Genomic DNA, 17,629 nt, shown 5'->3' on the forward strand with positions numbered 1-17,629 from the left:
GGAACTAAGATTTGTAAATAAGTATGAATCTTGATTCTATTTTTTTATTATTATTATTACGAACGGTTTACTAACCGTTTTTGTATATTTTTTTATAGGTTTGGTGAGCTTCTAAAGAATGAAAACCCAAAGATTCACGTATGAATCTTTATTTTTTTTATTTTTTTAATATTATGAACGGTTATTACTTTGCTGAAACTTGGAGTTTACAATAGATATTGATTAGATATTGCAATGATATCATTACGATATCATTACGATATTTTGATAAAAAATAGATTCAACGTCGTTAAGTTAGTTGTAACTATATTTATTCGACATTGATTAGTTCGATATCTCTGCGATATCGCAGCGATCATTATGCGATGTAAATATTATCACGTAATCACATTGTAGTGATGTCGTATTAACATTGAATTAATATTACAAAATATTTGACATTTTATTAATTACATTATAATAATATCATATTAATATCGAATTAATATTACAAAAAATGTTTTACATTTATTTATTATACATTAATAATAATAATTTTTTATTAGTGAATTATTATGGGTGAGTGGAGTACGTTTCTTTTCTTCCTTTTTTTTTATTCTTTTCTTCTCTTTTTTATTCTTTTCTTTCGTATGTAAGTGGATGGATACATCATTTTCAATTTTAAAATATATATATATATATATATATATAAAACAATCATGATTAATAAAATGTACTCTTTGTAAAATATATTTAAAATTTAATACATAACCTTGGGATAATAGTTAGAGCAGATAATTCCGGGATTTTGTAAAGAATAATAAAAATGATAATATTTTTAAGTTAGTTCTTTCTTTAAATTTTTTGAAAGTGTTTTGTTTCTTTAAAATCATAATATTGTAAAAAAATGCTGGTTGCTACGACTGACGGACAACGACAAATTGTCAGGCTACCCCCAGACAAAGTAATTGGAAGGCAGAAAATGTCATAAAATATCCAGCCCTATTTCATAACATTTTCCTCCAGGCTAAAGCAAATATTACAAAAGAAATTGCAAATATATTTAACAAGCAATAGATACGTAGGCCGTTGAAAAATATATTCGCACTTATATTGTAATACCGCAGTCTAACAAAAAAAGACAAAAAATTGCAAATATATTTAACAAGCAATAGATACATGGCCGTTGAAAAATATATTCGCATTTATACCACAGTCTAACAAAGAAAAGACTCAAACCACAACATATTGTAAAAAAATATGAAAAATACGCGTATATCCTATTTTCATACCTTGCTTAACAGCTCCACTATTTATTTAAAAGTGGCTTTTCTCTCTTTTGTATGTGGGTAGTGGTAAGGATGACGCCGCAAATAGGCAATTGCGGAATAATTGCGATTTGCGGTATTGCGGAACATTGCAGATTTTGAAGTCTAAATATCCGCAAATCCGCAATTCGCAATTGTTCGCAATTCTGCAAATATTCCGCAATTCCGCAAATGATCTAAAGTACCGCAATTCAATTGCGGTACAATTGCGGTACTTTACGAAATTGCAGAACATTTGCAGATTTGCGGATTTGCCAATTATAGTCCGCCAGTCCGACACAGATTATCAGATGAATTGCATAGTACAAATCATCTGATGATCTCTTTTTCTTTTTTATTGAAGTTTCCGGACAAAAATTATGACTGAACTTTTTAAAATGGAGTCATGTAGATAAGGAGAAACTGGACAGCAAGTTGTTTTTTTTAATAAATTTATTTTTTTTTTGATTTTGTAGAGTTGCCGGACAAAAAATATGGCCGGACTTTTGAAATTGAGATAAGAGAAGGACCGGGAAGGATTTTTGTTATTTTTTTTTTAATTTATTTTTTTTTCATTTTTGTAGTGTTGCCAGATGAAAAGCTCAAGATAAGGGAAGACCAGGAAGGGTTTTCGTTATTTTTTTAATAACTAATTTATTTTTTTTTTGTTTTTGTTGAAGCATGACCAGACTTTTGAAATTAAGGTAAGGAAGGACCAGGAAGGGTTTTTGTTGCTTTTTTTTTTAATATTTTCAAACTAATTTATTTTTTTTCATTTTTGTAGAGTTGCCAAACGAAAAGCACGACTAAACTTCTGGAATTGAGGTAAGGGAGGGCCAGGAAGGGATTTTGTTACTTTTTTTTAATAATTTTCACTAATTTATTTTTTTTTTCGTTTTTGTAGAGTTGCCAGACGAAAAGTATGACCAGAATTCTGGATTGAGGTAAGGGAGGACCAGAAAAATTTCGTTATTTTTTTTTGATAAATTTAATTAATTTATTTTTTTTTCTTTTCGTAGGGTTTTAATAATTAAAGACACGACCAGAATTTTGAAATTTTGATTGAGGTAGGGAGCGAAGGAAAAGATGTTTGTTGCTAATTTTCTTTAAAAAGAAACGTCACTAACATTTCTTTTCTTTTTATAAGGTTGCTGGATGAAAATATATATAGCGGGGAGACTTATTTTAAAAATGGACAAAATTGTCCAGAATTTTTTCTAAGAAACGGCACAGTTATGCAATTTAGAAAAATATCGGTCTATGCTTAAGACGAATGATAAACAAACAAACAAATAAATAAATAAATTTATTATATTGATTTAAAAAACATTTTTATTTATTTATCGTTATAAACGTTTAAAAAATAATTTATTATTTAAAAACATTAGCCAATCAGAATTGTGGAATTGCGGATTACTAACCGCAATTTGACTCCAAAATCCGCAATATTGCGGATTTGAAAAATCATTTGAGGGCCCATCCTTAGGTAGTGGGTACATTTTTCTTTCTTTTATTCTTTTCTTTTGTATATGAGTGGCGGGTACATTTTCTTTTCTTTATTCTTGCTTTTATTCTTGCTTTTCGTATGTGGATGTCTTACTATGTTGAATATATAAACTAATAAAGTATTGTTAATATTGTAAAAAGATAATTAAAGTATACTTTAAAAAGAAAAGAAGAGACGAACTAAAATATCGTAAAGTGTTAATATAAAAGACAAGAGAAAAGCGTATTTTTGAAAATAAACAAAAAAAATCTCATTAATAAACGCGAATTTTAGCTATTTTTAGATATCACATGCATGTAATTAAAGTGATTTTAATTGGTTAATTTTAATTTATTATTACATCATGCATATGATTTTATTGGTTAATTTTAACCAAAATTTTATACGATACAAATTAAAATAATTATTTTATTATATTTATATAATTAATATAATTATATGGCTGTAAAATAAAAATTATTTTTTATCCAAATTCTATTTGTAGTATCATGATTTGGTAGTTGGCACCTTTCTGAATTACAATTATGAATAAAGTGTATTTTTTGAACATTATCTATTACAGTAATTGGAAAAATACGTCTCCATTTATCTCCTGTTGCTTGAAGACGGTAAAGTGGACATTTTAATACTGAATGTTCAACCATAGTATCTTCAAACCAATCTACAACAATAAATGCATAATATTTGTTATTATTACCCTTATATTGAAAGATACCTTTGATTATTGCATAAGATTCTTCATGATCTTCTTCATAAATTGTGATAAAATCATCGAGATGTAGGTGAACTTTTGAAAGGATACCATTTTCTTCTTCAATCATATATGATGCAAATTTGTACCAATTAATTGAAGAATTTATAAGTGCCGCCTCAAACTTCATATCCACATAAGATAAAAACAATTCAGTTTTAAAATTATGTAAAGTTAAAAGAAGTTTATCACGTTCCTGCTTTGACATTCTTTTTTTTAATGAAATATTGGAAATAAAGTTTACTGGAGATATAACTAAATTAAAAGATTAGTAAATATAAATATCAAACATGTACTACTATATGCAATAAAATACTTACTTTTTGTATCATCATCATCGTCTTGAACTTGTTCAGTTGCTTCAGTTGAATATTTATCTTCTGTAACATACCAATTTAAAAATAATTGTCCAAAATTTGAATTTGTAAATCCAGTACAAGATCTATTAAATCTTGGATCAATACCACCATCTGCTAAATGTCGAATTGCAAATAAAGTATTGTAACGCTTTAATAAATCCAAATCTATGTTTTTGCAATTAGTCTTTGGTACCATCCCCTTAAAAATACGATGGACCATTTCTTTTATACCAACTTGGGTATTAATAAGTGTTCCAAAGGTTTTAGCATGCATCAAAAGATGCATATTAACGTGTATATTTGGTAAATTAACAAAATTTACAAAAACCTATAAAAAGTAAAATATTGTTAATTATTTGAAATTATTCCATATTTCAATATCAAATTTGTAACTATACCTTTGGAAGGATTGAAAACTCTTCTTCAAGACATTGTTGCAATTCCTCATAGCTATCTGATGTAAATTTCTTGTTAAAAACCGCTTTCATAGTTTTTGCAACATGTATCCAACAAGATATAATAATTTTTGGAACTGAATTAACTCGAAATGCATCAATTCTTTGTTGAATCATGGCTGTTTCATTACGTTTGATACTTGATTCTTTTAAAAACTGGTTTAACAAAAATGGCATAATCATAGCTAATCTAAGTAAATCCGACATCATAAAACTATTGTAGTGAGTAATCGGATTTGGTAAGCGAGACCATCTTTTTGGGATTTCAAAATTTTTCCAAATTTCGATAAAATTATCTTCTCCTACCGTGAAAATAATTCACAAGTTAATTTTAGTAGCCGCCCAATCTTTCCTGCAGTCGCATGATAAACATCCTGCGGCGTCTGTAAATGTCTTTCCCTTTTTAATTTATCTAAAATACTAGGTAATGATCGTAAACTATATTCCGTACAAAGTTGATCTCTTCTTGACATTATAGTCTCATGAGAAATTTTTAAGATTTCTTCGTCTGTAATATGATGATAACGTAATGTTGTTATGATATCCTGATTGTGAGCACTCAATGATTCTTTAGTAGTTTTACAAGTACGACAACCCTTATTTGCATTATGTCTAAATTTATTTTTTAAACAATTTTAATAGTTGTCATAAAATTATATTATTATATTATTAACTAAATTGAAAAAATACCTTAATACTCCTGTCAAATCGTTACCTTGAGGTAAATCTGCCGTAACAACGCCTAAACCAGCAATTATCCATGCATCTTGTCCTTGGACAGTCATCACCTTTCCTTTCTCTAATTCCTTCATTTCTGAAATGAATGGTATTATAAATTCGTCAAATTTTCCTCCAAATGGGATAAACCAGGACCTGGAAAAATATATATAAAGGTTACCGCCAAAAAATCAAAAAAAAATAGGAGTGCGAACCATAATATGATTGGTTGTTTTGCTGTTTACTCACATGTTTCTATTTCAAATATAGTAATAGGGCCAAGAAAGGAAAGATTTTCACAAAAAAATTCTTATTGTTGCGAACCAACACGTGACTTTTACTAATTAATTTGGCGGTGACCTTTTTAAAAATTAATTATAATCTTGAATCATATTTGGCGGTAACCCCTATTAGAAGTTTTTCAGGTCCTGATAAACCCAATAACAAAATGGTTCTTTATTAGCTTTCTTTGATGTGCTGGCATATTTCCAAACTGTACATAAACACCACCTAGAGAATGGTATACATTTCTAAATGTACCAAAATCATCATAATAAAGATCTAAAAACAGCTTATAGATTGGCATAGATGATGATGGTGGATTTCTGATAGAAATGTAATCAGATGGATGTAGGTATAAAAGCTTTACATTACGAACGTGCCAACGGTCATTACATTTATAAATTATTTCACTAATCCGTAATGAACCATCAGGAATATTTTGATGTTGAAACATTATCAATATAGTTACTTTTTCTAAAATTTGAGAAGTCATTATAATTAAAAATGGTTCGTCTTGTAACCATACTTCACCGGTAATAGAACGACGTTGTCTTGGTAACCCTTTTAAATTTCTGGGTAAATCTCTATATTCCAAAATTTTTTGAATTCGTAACTGATAATATCCATCATCATTTTTTAAAATTGATCTTAATCTTTCAAGTTTTTTTTGACCATTATCATCATGATAGTAAACAAAATCACCAGATCGGTACAATACTATTTATTAAAAATAACTTTAATAAATATTATCAATGATAATAAATTATAATTGTATCAAAGTGTATTATTTTATAACCTTCTGATATTAATATTTCGTGTTGTCCAAAAAGTGGGGATTCCCCCCATAAATTTCCATGCCAAAATTCTGATTTTTCTTAAGAATTAATGCTGGGTCCAAAATACATATGCTTCATTAGCATCGGATTATTAAGAACACGCCATATAATTTCACTGATTGAGAGTTGATACAAAAGTTTTGATCCTCGTGAGGTTGATGGAGTTTTTTTTGGTGAAATTTTAATAGACTTTGTTATTATTGGTAGGAGAGGAAGACGTTTTCTCCATGATTGGAATCTTCGGATATTTTTTACCACATGGGTAGGTTCAAATTGAGAATTGTGAATGATATCGACAAGATCTTCATATGCTTTCGTAGAAACATTATGCTTCTGAAGCCAGCAAAATAATGCCGTAGTTGTATAATTATTAAAGTACGGTGCAAACTCACCATTGCAGAACGGTATCTTGTCTTCATCTAACGCTTCAACGATTTGATCTATTTCTTCCTCTTCATTATTACGTTCCTCTTCATTGTTATTACGTTTCTCTTCATCGTTATTACGTTTCTCTTCATCGTTATTACGTTCCTCTTCCACTTGATTATTATTATCATCATTATTACCTTCCTCCTCCTCCTCTTCGTTATTGTTTTCATTATTATCTTCCTCCTCTTCCTCCTCTTCATAATTGTATTCATTATCACTTTCTTCTTCCTCTTCAGTATCAGATGAATTGACATTATCTTGCGAAAATATCACCTCATCATTGTAGTCTTGAGGATTAATTGATCCATATGCATTATTGTCATCATTAATGTCTTGAAAACTTAAATCATCTTTATGATCATACTGAAAGTCCATGTCATCGTTATCATTATCAGGTGAACGTACAGGCGAACGAATTGCAACTCTCTCGTCAGAATCTGTTGTCTCATTAGGTTTGCTATAAGAAAACCGATTTCGAATTTGAATTGGCTCTATTGGTTTATTGTGACTATATCGTCTTCTCATCTTTTGACAATTTAAATCCTTAACTTAATTTAGAATTTTTATAAAATTCAATAAATCTTTATAAAAATTATTTATTAAATACCTTAATACCTTTTATATTGTTTAGCGTATCGACAAAAAAACCAAAATCAATTCGGTTAAAATTATTACCGATTTGCTATAGATTCTGATTGGAGTTTTGAAAGTAACGCAATCGTCAAGTTTTGGAACACAATCATATACAAAATCAAGTAGCACATTGGAGTTTTAAAAGTAACACAATCGTCAAGTTTTGGAACACAATCGTATACAAAATCAAGTAGTACATGCTTTTTTTTATCGTTGATCAATACATAAAAATTCAATTAGTATAAAAAAAATTTATTTCATACTTGCTTAAATCTCACGAATGCGTCAAAAAACTCAAAAATTAAACTAATTGAATTGCGAAGTTTTTGACCTGTAAATTCATATGCAGGATTATAAAAAATAGTGGTTGAAAATTATACTTAATAAATAGAAAATGCTCTCGCGAAACAATAATTTAGTTAATTTAGTAGTAGAGTATTAAAGTTTACGATTTAATAAAATAATAGATAAAGTATGATTTAATTTACGATTATATTTTTCGAACATCAAAACTAACGAAGCGAATTCATTAAACACCATGATTGTTATTAGCAGACCAATTAAATCAATTTTCGTTAATTAATTTTCGTTAATTTTAAGCCATTGTCAAAATAAAATAAATGTTGTGGTAAAACTTCCCCGATTAAACCTCTAAATTGACCACCATAGAAGATAATTACGTGTATAAAAACATCTTTATTATTCCATAGTAAGTCCTCAAATTGACCCGCGACTCACCCACGGTAAATGCTTTAATTTACCATAAAGACACTGCGACACACCTGCGGCATACCCATGGCTTATCCAAATTTGTTTAACAAATTTGTTTAAACTATTTATTCCACATCATTGCAATTTCTTATTGTGTTCATAGATTGTAAGCGTAATAATTTGATTTTATTTTTTTTTACACAGATTTTTTTTTTTTACACGGATTTTTTTTTTTTACGGATTTTTTTTTATTTTCCCACTCCTTTTACAAAATTCTTTCTCTTTCGTTTTCATTAATATTTCATTGATTCTTTAATAACATGTGGACTGATAGACAATTGCGAGTTTTAATTAATGAAAGAAAAAATGAAAACGATAATTTTCACGAACTTAGTGGTAATATGAAGCATAATTTTTGGAAAGGGCTATGCAAGCAAAATAAACCTTGAATTCAGAACCACGTATACTGGGAGGCAATGTAAAGAAAAATTTAACGGCTTAGTGCGAGCTTATAAAGTATATAAACATTATTTCAGGTTTAACTACTATTTTAGCATATTAAATAGTACTAATATAATTTTATAATTTTATTAGAAAATGCAATTATATATCGAGGGTAAGCCAAAGGGAAGGAAAAGTGCTCTAGGAATGAAGTACTACGAGGAATTCAGTGAACATTTTTGGGAAAAACGACGTAAATATTAGAAAACCACGTAAATATTTTATTTTTTTTTTATTTAATTCATAAATTAATCTGATTATTTATTTAGAAACAATTTATGATATTGCTCACGAAATCAACACAACAAGCCATACAACAACTCTGTCATCCTCACCACTACATTCACCAATATGCTAATCATTAAATAAGCAAATAAGCAGATCGTCACTGTATTATTTCAATTGGAATATTTTAATTATAACCTTCACAATTAATCATGAAAATTATTTTGAGAGTATTCTAGCAACCATCAAACTGTACTATGTTTCATCCATTTATCGTTTAAAAATTTCTCTTCCTTTAGCAGTTAAGTTTATAAATTTCTATTTAATGGTACTATTGAAATGTAAATTCGTTACCAACTCTAAATATTTTTGAATTTTGTAGCTTTACATAATATTCTATAGACTGCTCACGACTTTCTTTTCATAATTGTACAATAATATACAAAATCATATGTTAAGGAGTTGCATTGTCTTTTCGCAAATTTAGTAATCAGTCACATATGAGTAAAAAGGTTTGATTGGGTTATTTGGATGCAATAATATCTTTAACATTACGTAATTTAATGCCGAACGATAATAGTAGCTATAATGGCTATACTTTTTGAGTTTGGTGCATATCATTGTATCACATAAAATGATACTTCACATGATTAATTTCTTCTCACTCCTTTCTTCTAATATTTTTCTTCTCACTCCTTATATGGCCTAAAAAAGTATAATAAAATTTATGAAATTGAATCGTAAATACGCAATAAAATAAAGATTTGGAACTGATTTGAAGTAATCTTCTATATAAAAAAAGTGTCCAGTATTCACTTTTATTATTAAATGAAATACAAATTATTTATATAAATTAAATTTAATTTTCGATCTTGAAAACATAATTTTTAGTTTTCCCATCTCCTGATATTTTTAACTGATCCTGCATTTTACACAATACACAATGATATTGAGATCATGTATATTTTCCAATTAAATACTACAATCATAATTACAATAGCTAAAATCTCAAAATTATATCATGATAACCTCACCCTTTTTTTTGTTCATTCAATGTTTATCACCTACTTTTTTGAACAAGAAAGTTGCTCCACATTTTTTATTCATTCATATTTTCTCGATATATATCACCTACTTTGAAACAAAAAGGTTGTTCCACTTTTTTTTTCGCTCATATTTTTTTTTATATTATGACGACTAAACGTAAATCACCTAATAAATCGTCTGATGATAATCAAGAAATGGAAGTTGAAGGAGGTATGTAGATATAACTCTTTTGTAAATTTATAGTAAGTTTTGTTATATAGTTATATGTAAGAAGAATAATTAATAAATACCAAAAATATGTATAATAGGATTGAAAAGAAAACAAATTACGAAAAAAAGAAGAGATATTGACATTGAGAAAGCCAATCAGTTGATGAAAAAAAGTAAAAACTATAGTAATAAAGAAGCTGCCAAATCTACCGATAAAGAAGTTATAGTAGTAAATGAAAAAAGAAGTAATGATGATGATGATGATGCGAGTAAGACGGAAGATCATAAAAAACCCAAAGTATTTCAATCAAAGTCAAATTTAGAAATAGTTGCTTGGCTCATCGACCATCCAGAAGTTTTAAGATTGGCACTAGAAATGAACAATATGAATGTTGCTATCTCATCATCCAGTAAAATTACGGACGTAAGTATTAAATTAACATGATAATATTTATTTGTCTAAATCTTTTAAATAATGTATTTTTAATATTTTAGGATAAAATTCGTCTATGGGACGAAAGTGTCAAGTGTCTTTTTTTACGTGCGAGAAGTTCACGTGATGAAGTTTTTGATGAGTTGATAACAAAAATTTTCAAAATAAAAATACATTCAAACGAAGCTAAAAGCTACCTCGAAAAAACCCGAAAATTTTTCATTGACTTCAGAAATAAGTTTAACCAAATTATTTTAACTTCTGTAGAAGAATTTAAAGAAATAAGAAAAAACAGGTATTTATTTAATTGTTTCCTAGCTAACCAAATAGTGCTGTTTGTATTAATTATTAATTTAATTATAGAGCATCTACCAGAAGTTTATCTCAAAAGGAACTTATAGATTACGTTGATGAAGAATTTGTTCAAAAGATTTTAAGCCGACAGCTTGTAGCTGTTAATATTTCAGAATTAACAAGAAATGGAGGGTTCGATATCTTGGTTGATTTCGTAAGAGAAACCTTTAAGGTTTCGTAGAACAGAAAAAATTTGTCCGCCGTTAAAGAATTAGATAATATAACCAAAGAATTAACGATCCCTTCTAGGAGCGGAAACAAGATCGTTGATTCTTTATCGGTAAGTTATTTTATTTATACTGATACTTCATATCCTTTAATCATAGTTATTAATAATAATATTAAATTATACATAGTTATAAATCTTAGCAAACGCTCTAATTTTTTTATAAAATTATGCATTTTATAACGATATTACATTGAATAAATTTAGTAAATTTTACAAGTAAATGATAATATGAAACATCATTATTCTAAACATTATACCATAATGTCGAGTGATAATAATATAAAATAAAATGGATGTATAAAACTATAAAATGTTTGTCTAAGATATAACACTTTCAAGTTTAAAAAGTAATTGTTGTTTTGTTAAAAATGGAATGGTTATTATGTGACGTTTCTTCTTTAATGTATACGGCCTAAATATCTCTATATATTTGACGTTATTATACAGATCAAAAAGAATTTATACAGATCAAAAAGAATACAATTACGTAACATTTGCGTAAAGTAAGAACTTTAAAGTTTAAGCCAATTCTGACTGGTAATTTACAAAATAACAAACACATTTCTTAAAAAATTCTGAATCAGAATACTTTTCCAGTTTTCATCTTCGATTCTGCAAAAAATTGAAAAGTTCAGGTGATAATTCAAGAAATATCCACCTATAAAAGACTAAACAATTATCAGGTTGATCAAGTTTGTGTAATACCAAATTTAATAAATTGTCTGATTAAATAATCGCGTATATTAAATGATCGCGTATATTATAAGGCTATTAATTCCTAAAAAGTCAATTAACCACTATTTTATTTAAGACTATTTATTTTGTACATTTTTTTTTTTAAAAAAAAAAACTTTCTTTCTGAAAGTAGAGTCTGCCTCCTATACCGTTTGCCGTCGTGCATAGTGTGTTATAGGAAAAGGCGGACTTGAATTATATAGGTGTAAGCTTATATTATATAGGCGTAAAGCTTATATAATTAACGCAACAAAAATCCTTTAATCAAGGGTTAAAATAGGCATGATGGGATATTCTTATATATCATGAGCTCTGTCTGTTCGAAGTGTCGTTTTATATATAATTAAGTAGGCTTAAGTTGTAAGTAACTTTTTTATAACATTGATTATTGGAGAATTAAGTGGCAAAAATAATTTTTAGTTTGTAAGACTTTAACTCCATACCAATTTGTGTGTGTTTGGCGTATATTTTATTCCCTAACCCTTAGACCCACTCGTGGGTCAGTAGGTTGCTTTGCACTTCTTGCAGTCTATCTTTAATGGGTTTTAGGTCCACGTTTGCCCATTTAAAATTTATTAAACAGGATGTCATTCGTCCAAACACATTGCAACGTTTGTTGATGAAGCTATGGTTGTCTAATAAAAGTTCGCTTTGCCAGGCAATTTATGGTGGATTCAATGGATCAAATTACAAACAACAATAATGCAGTCATATGAGAATTCCAGGCCAAAGAATAAGGGTGAATTGTCAAAGTTGAGAATATATTTGTATTTTTTTTTTAAAGCCGTCATTCTCATGAACTTTTTCATTGTATCCCTAAGTTCAATGATTTTGGTAATGATGAAACTGCAGTTGTTTACAGGGGTTTCCCGCCAAACTTCTGAGGTGAATTTATGTCTGGTATTTTCGAATATACTTATCCTTTTTGCAATAGAGTTGTAGCGAGTCTTCTTAAAACGTACCTGTGACACCCCATCCAACTTGGGCAGTGTCGCTGAATCTAAAGCAAGGTACCCGGTTAATCCTCAACTTTGGGTTGATGAGTTATGATTCTGGAGTATTAAGGCATAATGTTTTGACTTACATCACCAATTTAACTCATAATTCTAATTTATTGAATTAGTTTATTATAGATTTATTGATATTTTTTTATCTGTTATATAATATTTAAACTAATGTATACTTTATCTGTAATTAAAATTGTTATTGTAATAAATAACCGGTAACTTAAATCTATTGAAATTAACTTTTAAATTAGATTACAAATTATTAAATATTATAAAATTGAATTTAACGATATTTGATTGATTTGATATTTTTAAAGGTAAATTCAATATTTATAGATAATATCATTTTGATATTATTTTGATACTGAATTAATATTAAAATAATATTATATTGATATTGCATTTATTAAAAAAAAATCATTATTGTTATAACAATATCAAAATGATATCGTTTTGTTATATCAAAATGATATCATATTAATATCGTATTTACTTTCTATTTTTCATTATTGTTATAACAATATCAAAATGATATCGATTTGATGTTTCGTCAATATCGTTATGATGTCGATTAGATAATTATAAAGTGATATCTTTACGATATCATATTGATATTGAATTAATGTTGGAACGATATCATATTAATATCGTATTTACTTTCTATTTTTCATTATTGTTATAACAATATCGAAATATCGAAATGATATCGATTTGATGTTTTGTCAATATCATTATGATGTCGATTAGATAATTATAAAGTGATATCTTTACAATATCATATTGATATTGAATTAATGTTGGAACGATATCATATTAATATCGTATTTACTTCCCATTTTTCAAAAAATTCATTGTTGTTATAACAATATCGAAATGATATTGATCTGATATTTTTTCAAACAAATATCTTTACGATATCATTTCGATATATTGAATTAATATTGAAATGATATCATTGCAATATCATAATGATATCATTTGCAAATCGATATCGCCACGATATTTATTTAACATCATTATTATATCAATTTGGTATTGTTTAAAAATTCAAGGTTTCTGTAAAGTAATAACCGTTCTTTTCTTCTTTTTTTAGGATCGGGGGGCTTCCAAGTTCTGAAGAACAGAAAACTAAAATTCGTAAGAATCTTGATTTTTTTTTTGTATTTTTTGTAATATTAACGAATGGTTATTAATAACCGTTCTTTCTTTTTTTTTAGGTTCAGGTGGAGTGGGCTTCTGACTTTCGGAAAAAGAGGAACCAAGATTCGTAAGTACGAATCTTGGTTTATTTTTTTTATATTTTTTTTTTAATATTACGAACGGTTACTAATAACTGTTCTTTCTTTTTTTAGGTTCGGGCGGGCTTCCGAAGAATGAAAACCCAAAGATTCGTAAGTATGAATATTTAATTTTTTTTTTATTTGTTATTACGAATGGTTTACTAACCATGCATTCTTTCTTTTTTTTATAGGTTTGTGGGCTTCCGAAGAATGAAAACCCAAAGATAAAGATTTGTAAGTACGAATCTTTTAATTTATTTTTTATTTATTATTATTACGAATGGTTTACTAACCATTCTTTTTTTTAGATTTGGGTGGACTTCTGAAGAACGAAAACCCAAGATAAAGATTCGTAAGTACGAATCTTTTAATTTATTTTTTATTTATTATTATTACGAATGGTTTACTAACCATTCTTTCTTTTTTTTTTAGATTCGGATGGACTTCTGAAAAACGAAAACTCAAGATAAAGATTCGTAAGTACGAATCTTTTAATTTATTTTTTATTTTTTATTATTACGAATAGTTTACTAACTATTTTTTTTTTTTTAGATTCGGATGGGCTTTCAAAGAACGAAAACCCAAAGATAAAGATTTATAAGTACAAATCTTTAATTTTTTTATTTATTAATATTACGAATAGTTTACTAACCATTCTTTCTTTTTTTTAGATTCAGGTGGGCTTCCAAAGAACGAAAACCCAAGATAAAGATTCGTAAGTACAAATCTTTTATAAATTTTTTTTTTGTTTTTTTTTATTATAAACGGTTACTAATAACCATTCTTTTCTTTATTTTTTAAGTTCAGGTGGGCTTCACTGGTCGAAATCAAAACTTTCGGTCATGTGACAAATCGGCTGATCTGTCACACATTTCAGCCAAATTTCGTAAATTATTAAAAATCGGCCAAATTTCGACATATATGATTTATGGTCAATTTATTAATTTTGTTAATCAAACATTATGCGTTACGCATTACGCGTATTAAAAGTTTAAAAAAGGATCATCTTATACATCCTTTTTTAAACTTTTAATAATTTTTTTCTTCCCCTTCCCTTTCCTTTCCTTCGTTCCCCTTCCTTGTTTCCCCTTCTTCCCTTTTCCTTCCTTCCTTCCCTTTTCCTTCCTTCCCCTTCCCCCTTTCACTTTTTTTACTTTTTTTTTATAAGTTCGGCTTTCGGGTGGGCTTCAAAGTACAGAAACTCCAAAGATTCGTAAGTACGAATTCTTTGAAGTTTATTTTATTTTTTAATATGAACGGTTACTAACCGTTCTTTTTTTACTTTTTTTTTTAGGTTCGGCCGTTCGGGTGGGCTTCGAAGTATGGAAAAACCAAGTTTCGTAAGTACGAAACTTGGTTTATTTTTTTATTTTTTTAATTTAATTTAATATGAACGGTTACTAACCGTTCTTTTTTTACTTTTTTCTTAGGTTCGGCCGTTCGGGTGGGCTTCCGAAGTATGGAAAAATCAAGTTTTGTAAGTACGAAACTTGGTTTATTTTTTTTTATTTTTTTAATTTAATTTAATATAAACGGTTACTAACCGTTCTTTTTTTACTTTTTTTTAGGTTCGGCTGTTCAGGTGGGCTTCCGAAGTATGGAAAAACCAAGTTTCGTAAGTACGAAACTTGGTTTATTTATTTTTTATTTTTTTAATTTAATTTAATATAAACGGTTACTAACCGTTCTTTTTTTACTTTTTTTTTAGTTTAGCCGTTCGGTAGGGCTTCAGTATAAGAAACCCCAAAGATTCGTAAGTACGAATTCTTTGGAGTTTTTTTTTTATATTTTTAATATGAACAGTTAATACTAACTGTTCTTTTTTATTTTTTTTAGGTTCGGCCGTTCGGGTAGGCTTCCGAAGTATGGAAAAACCAAGTTTTGTAAGTTCGAAACTTGGTTATTTTTTTTTGTTTATTTTTAATATTATGAACGGTTATTAATAACCGTTCTTTACTTTTTTTTAGGATCAGATGTTTCGAAGAACGGGAAAATTCCAAGATTTGTAAGAATCTTAGATTTTTTTTTATTTTTTTTTTAAAAAAATATTACGAACGGTTACTAATAACTGTTCTTTTATTTTTTTATAGGTTCGGGTATACTTTCGTGTTCTGAAGAACGGGAAAATTCCAAGATTCGTAAGAATCTTGGATTTTTTTTTATTTTTTTAAAAAATGTTACGAACAGTTACTAATAACCGTTCTTTTTATTTTTTTATAGGTTCGGTGTGCTTCCGTGTTCCGAAGAATGGGAAAATTCCAAGATTCGTAAGAATCTTGGATTTTTTTTTTATTTTTTTTAAAAAAAAATGTTACGAACGGTTACTAATAACCATTCTTTTATTTTTTATAAGTTCGGGTGGACTTCCGTTCGAAGAATGGGAAAATTCCAAAGATTCGTAAGAATCTTGGATTTTTTTTTTATTTTTTTAAAAAAATATTACGAACGGTTACTAATAACCGTTCTTTTCTATTTTTTAGGATCTGGTGGGCTTCTGAAGAACGGAAAACCAAGAAACCAAGATTCGTAAGTAAGTACGAATCTTTTTTTTTTTTTTTTTTAAACTTTATTATAGATGCGATCATGTTTTATTATAATCACACTTACTTACATATATAAACTTACAAAATATAAGATAAACAAATACATATAAGAATTAAGCATTATGAAACAAGACTACTTTTCATAAAGAACAAGTCGACCTGTCACCTAAACGATCACATCATTGTTAAAAACCATGATGCGACCTCAAATTCAAAGGTGACTGTCATGATCTACCTAAAAATTTGCCCAGTGACTGCCACGATGGAATGCCAAATCATTTCATTTATTTCAATTACTTTCTAACATATTACAGTCAACATTTTTAACACCCACTTCAGTGCATTTACTATGTGACTTAGCTTTTTTATCTTTACCGCTAATACCGCACCGCTTTTCTTCCTTTATTTGTAACTCGTTCCTTAGTTCCCAAATAAGCACTTTGAATTCTAATAAAACTCTACCAGTTATTTGTTTCAGTACCTTATACAACAATTTTTCTTCAGTTATTTTATAGCACCTTAATAATTCCATTAACTGACAACTAATTTGATTCTTCATTAAAAATGTAAAATCATATAAGCGTCCAATGTCCTACATATCGAGTTCATTAATTTTAATTTTTAATTCATGTATATCTATATCATCTCTTGAATATTCTTGTATAATTTTAACTAAGAAACTTTTTAATCGTGTGAGTATATCTTGCACCACATTTTGAATCTTACTACATTTCCAAAAATGGTCAAAGGTTTCTTCTTCTATTTTACAAAAATTACATTTCCAATTTTCATCATATAGATCTGGCTTTCGCTTCTTTAAATTAGCACAAGTTGGTAATTCATTACAGCAAATTTTAATCCTAAATGATTGTAAATAGTAATCCTCAAACAATGTATCATATTGATTTATGTTATTTAACTTTAAAGATATTTTCCAATCTATCAACCTTAATAGATCTGATTGTCTATAGACTTCATTACGATGTAACATTAGAAATTCTTCTATAAATTGAGCGTCCTTTATTCCCTTTATCATAAGGATAGGGTTACGTTCTATAGGCATATCTCTCCAACAAACTGTACCATTGTGTAATAACAA

General features: G+C 27.9%; 2 protein-coding genes across 2 annotated transcripts; one reads left to right on the top strand and one right to left on the bottom strand.

Moving 5' to 3' along the window:
- Positions 1–4,295: 4,295 nt before the first annotated feature.
- OCT59_006496 (uncharacterized protein) lies at positions 4,296–7,147 on the bottom strand (the record flags this gene model as incomplete). The annotated part of the gene is made up of 5 exons (XM_066141301.1): positions 4,296–4,660; positions 4,780–4,970; positions 5,049–5,172; positions 5,784–6,074; positions 6,295–7,147. 5 exons carry the CDS (start codon positions 7,145–7,147, stop codon positions 4,296–4,298), a joined length of 1,824 nt encoding a protein of 607 aa, XP_065998104.1.
- A 2,735-nt stretch (positions 7,148–9,882) lies between these two features.
- On the top strand, positions 9,883–10,917 carry OCT59_006497 (uncharacterized protein; the record flags this gene model as incomplete). Its single annotated transcript, XM_066141302.1, has 4 exons — positions 9,883–9,949; positions 10,048–10,373; positions 10,445–10,677; positions 10,746–10,917. The coding sequence occupies 4 exons, from the start codon at positions 9,883–9,885 to the stop codon at positions 10,915–10,917; spliced, it is 798 nt and encodes a 265-aa protein (XP_065998105.1).
- Between the last annotated feature and the right edge of the window lie 6,712 nt (positions 10,918–17,629).

Source organism: Rhizophagus irregularis, chromosome 14 (assembly GCF_026210795.1).
Source record: "Rhizophagus irregularis chromosome 14, complete sequence".
NCBI classification, from domain to species: Eukaryota; Fungi; Glomeromycota; class Glomeromycetes; order Glomerales; family Glomeraceae; genus Rhizophagus; species Rhizophagus irregularis.